The sequence below is a fragment of the Myotis brandtii genome, unplaced genomic scaffold (assembly GCF_000412655.1).
Source record: "Myotis brandtii unplaced genomic scaffold, ASM41265v1 scaffold112, whole genome shotgun sequence".
Classification (NCBI taxonomy): domain Eukaryota; kingdom Metazoa; phylum Chordata; class Mammalia; order Chiroptera; family Vespertilionidae; genus Myotis; species Myotis brandtii.
Genome location: NW_005353838.1, coordinates 14,124,667 through 14,128,472, shown reverse-complemented (window position 1 = coordinate 14,128,472; position 3,806 = coordinate 14,124,667). Strand labels below are relative to the sequence as shown.

Below are 3,806 nucleotides of genomic sequence, written 5' to 3'. Positions count from 1 at the left end.
GTGTGTGCTTTGTGTGTGCAGTGTCCTCAGTGTGTGTGCTTTGTGTGTGCTTTGTGTGTGCAGTGTCCCCAGTGTGTGTGCTTTGTGTGTGCAGTGCCCACACTGTGTGCAGGGTGTGCAGTGTGCTCAGTGCATGCAGAGTGTTAAGTGTCTGCAGCGTGCACATTTCCCTTCCTGGGCAAACCCTCAGGGTCTCTGGCATCCACCTGAGCGTGTCCCTCCCCACAATGGTGCCGCTGTGTCCTGACCTGGTTCTTTCCACTGGACATGCTTTGCTGGTGTGCCTTGGCTCTTCCAGCGCCCCAGGAGGCTTCCCCACCTGCCCGTGTGGAAGGGCACCGGTGCTGTGCGGCGGGGACAGTGTGGCCTGCGGATTAATGTGTCTCTGGGCCACAAGCCTCTTCCCTAGTGAGTGGCCTCAGGCGAGATATGTGATCTTCCTGAGCCCAGTGGGGATCAGTGACCCCCTGGGACTCCATGGGGTAGAGCAGGTCAGGTGTCAAGGGGTACGTGGTGACTCCAGGACAAATCCTTGCACATGTCCTCTCTGGACAAAGGCTCTGTGCCCTTTAACTCAGAGGTCCTGAGAGGTGGTGCCAATCATGACAGTGAGGGACAGCCCTACACTATGGGGCGCCTTGTCCTAGCCTGTCCCTTCCCTGATCTGGTCACCGTGTCTCCCTTGGGTGTCCCAGCCCAGGGACTACTGCCTGAACCCCACCTGCTGAGTTCCTGGAACCCAGGCGGGCCCTCTAAGTGTCCTCTTTTGTGGGGCTCCTTCCCTTCTGTGGGGGGTGGAATGCCAGGATGTACTTACTACCTCTCTGCCCCCACCCAGGATGTGTCCCTGGGTGTGAGTTCAGGGGTCTCAGTCAGGCCAGTCTCCAGGGACCGCTGACCTGCTCTCACCTCCACCTGTCAGATTCCTGCCCACTTCCCAGAGAAGGGCTCTGCCTCTTGGCTTCCCCTGGCTTTGGGCAGTGGGGAGTGTGGCAGGGGGCCAACGGGGAGCAGAGTCTGATGATCCATCCACCCAGGGCCTGCACAGGCCGGCACACAGTACAGGGGCCCAGCCTGTGGCACATGAGGGGCAGAGGGTATACCCACTCAGGTTCAATAGGAGCTGTTACATGGACGATGCTGAGCTGAGGTGGGTGGGGTGGGTGGCATCGGTCCCTCCTGTGCCCCTGACTGGGGGGCTCACTGGTTCCCCCGCCCACAGGCGCTTCTGGACCCTCCTCCTCCTGACCCTGCTCCTGCTCCTGTTGGTTGGCCTCCTGCATGTGGATGTGGAAATGCTCACACCGTGAGTGCTGCATTGGGTGCCCTGTGGTCTGGGCACGCTCTGGGCCCCAGCCTGCCTATCTCCAAGCATCGGCCAGTGACCGGGGCAGGTCACATCTCCTAGATGGGGTGGGCCCTTCCTTTTGGGACCCATTAGCTTACTGAGGCCCTCCCAATGAGTCCTCTGGGCGGTGAGGAGGACTCTGGGAGGGTGGGGCCTGGGCCTGGGCTGGGGGTGTCTTGGGAAGAGCTGCTGTGTGCAGAGGGTGACCAGGTGCTGGGAGGCAGGGCTAGGGCCTAGGTTTGGGGAGATCAAGGCCCCTGCTCCCTGCCTGCCAGTGGTATGTCCTCTGTGAAGCCCAGGGCCCATGGGGATGGCCACACAGGCCCAGCACTTTAGCCTGGCTGCTGGGAGGGTTTTGTGGCCCCAGGCCACCTCCTCCTGTCTTTACGGCCAATGTTGGTTGGATCTCCTTGGGATATGGGGGAATGCCAAAGTCCCTGGGTCTCTTTGCTACCCCCACCTCCTCACTGTCCCCAGGGCCAGTGTAGGCCTCTGGACCCTGCCCTCCTCCCCCATCCTGGGTCCCTCTTACTGGCCCTGCTTTGGGGCCTTGCTGCTCCAGGCTGGAATCCACCGCTGGGGGCACCAGCCTCCACTCTTGCCCTGCGGTCAGGTTGGCCCATCCTGATATGAAGGATCAGCCAAGAAATGCCAAACACATGGCTCAGACCACAGGGCCAGCACCATGTCAGGTGCCCCAGGTGCCAGGCAAGAATTTGGGGGGCCAAGAGGGGTGCCAGCGTCTAGGGGTCCAGCCTGCAGTACATGAGGGGCAGATGATGCAGCCACTTAGGGAGAATCATGTTTGTGCCAGTGGGTCCTTGGGGGCTGCAGGGTGGGGGGTCTCTAGGTTAGAGGGACCACAGTGATGAGGCTGGGAGGGTTGGGATGTCACCACTATGGGAAGTGTGGGTTGGGGGGCTGCTGGGTTGAGGTCATGTAGTTGGGGGTTGCTGGGTCATGCAGCTGGGAGGTTTGCTGGGTTGGGGTCTCTCCCAGTGGGGATTTCCGGTTGGGGGTGAAGGGGGGGCAGTGTCCCTCACTGATGGCAGCATGCTGTCCTCCCAGCCTACTCGGGGGCCAGACTGAGGGGCTGCCCGTCACCAATATCATGTTTCTCAAGACGCACAAGACCGCCAGCAGCACGGTGCTCAACATCCTCTTCCGTTTTGCTGAGAGGCACAACCTGTCGGTGGCGCTGCCAGCCGGCTCGCGCTTCCACCTGGGCTACCCCTGGCTCTTCCTGGCGCGCTACGTGGAGGGCGTGGAGCAGGATGGCCCACAGCGGCACTTCAACATCATGTGCAACCACCTGAGGTTTAACCTGCCCGAGGTGTGGCTGGGGGCGTGCCCTCTGTAGGTGGGAGATGGGGCATAATGGAGGGGCAGGACTCAGCCGCAGGCCTTGAAGGCACTTTGTGGCGTGACCATGCGGGGAGGGGTCAGGCCTGGCCACTGGAGAGACTGTGGGGTGTGTACAGGGACCTGGCTGGAGGGGGCTGGTAGCTGTCCATTGGAAGACCCTGCCACTCCAACCTCCACTTCTAGTGGCCTGCAACTGCTCTTGGAATCAGATAGGGGTGCCCTCACAGCCTGCCGCCTTCTCCTCCTTCTCCAGATTCCTCTTGTTCCAACCCTACTGCTCTTGGAATCAGATAGGGGTGCCCTCACAGCCTACCAGGAGGCTGCCCACACCTTCTCCTCCTTCTCCAGATTCCTCTTGTTCCCAACCCGCACAGTCTTCCCACCCCAGGACCTTTGCATGTGCTGTCATCCCCTTCAGTGTGATGCTCTTCACACCTCCTCTTGTGGGTCATTTGGGTCTCAGATTCTTAGAGATCACCTCCTCCTGGGGGCTTCCCTGACTGCCCTTCCAGGAGAGAGACGGGGAAGTGGAGGGAGTTTGGGGGAAGGGCAGGGCCAAGTTCAAGTGTTTTAGGATCATTCTGGACACTCGTGGAAAGTGGCAGTCAAGGGAGCAAGGTAGCGTGGACGAGATGCAGGGAAGCCAGTGGGAGAGGTGGTGGGCAGGGTCAGGTGTGCAGTGGGGAGTGGGTGGTGGTAGTGGGGGGTGAGGACACCTGCCCCCTGAGCTTCTGGAAGAAGCCCGGAGCGTCACCAGCCCTCATTCTGTCTCCGCACAGGTGCAGAAAGTGATGCCCAACGACACTCTATACTTTTCCATCCTCAGAAACCCCATCTTCCAGCTGGAGTCCTCCTTCACCTACTACAGACGCGCCGCGCCCGCCTTCAGGGCCGCCCCGAGCCTGGACGCCTTCCTGGCGGCCCCGCACACCTACTACAACCAGAGCCCGAGCCTGAACAACGCTTACGCCCGGAACCACATGTGGTTCGACCTGGGCTTCGACCCCAACGCGCCGGTGGAGGAGAGCTACGTCCGCGCGCGCCTGGCCGAGGTGGAGCAGCGCTTCCAGCTGGTGCTCATCGCCGAGCACTT

The 3,806-nt window shown here is 61.2% G+C and overlaps 1 protein-coding gene across 1 annotated transcript in view; it reads left to right on the top strand.

Moving 5' to 3' along the window:
• GAL3ST2 (galactose-3-O-sulfotransferase 2) overlaps positions 1-3,806 on the top strand; it is a 17,221-nt gene that overhangs the window by 12,060 nt on the left and 1,355 nt on the right. The window contains exons 2-4 of the mRNA XM_014547175.1: positions 1,223-1,306; positions 2,417-2,681; positions 3,493-3,800. Of these exons, the coding sequence (XP_014402661.1) occupies positions 1,223-1,306; positions 2,417-2,681; positions 3,493-3,800 (657 nt within the window). The remainder of the gene's footprint in view (positions 1-1,222; positions 1,307-2,416; positions 2,682-3,492; positions 3,801-3,806) is intronic.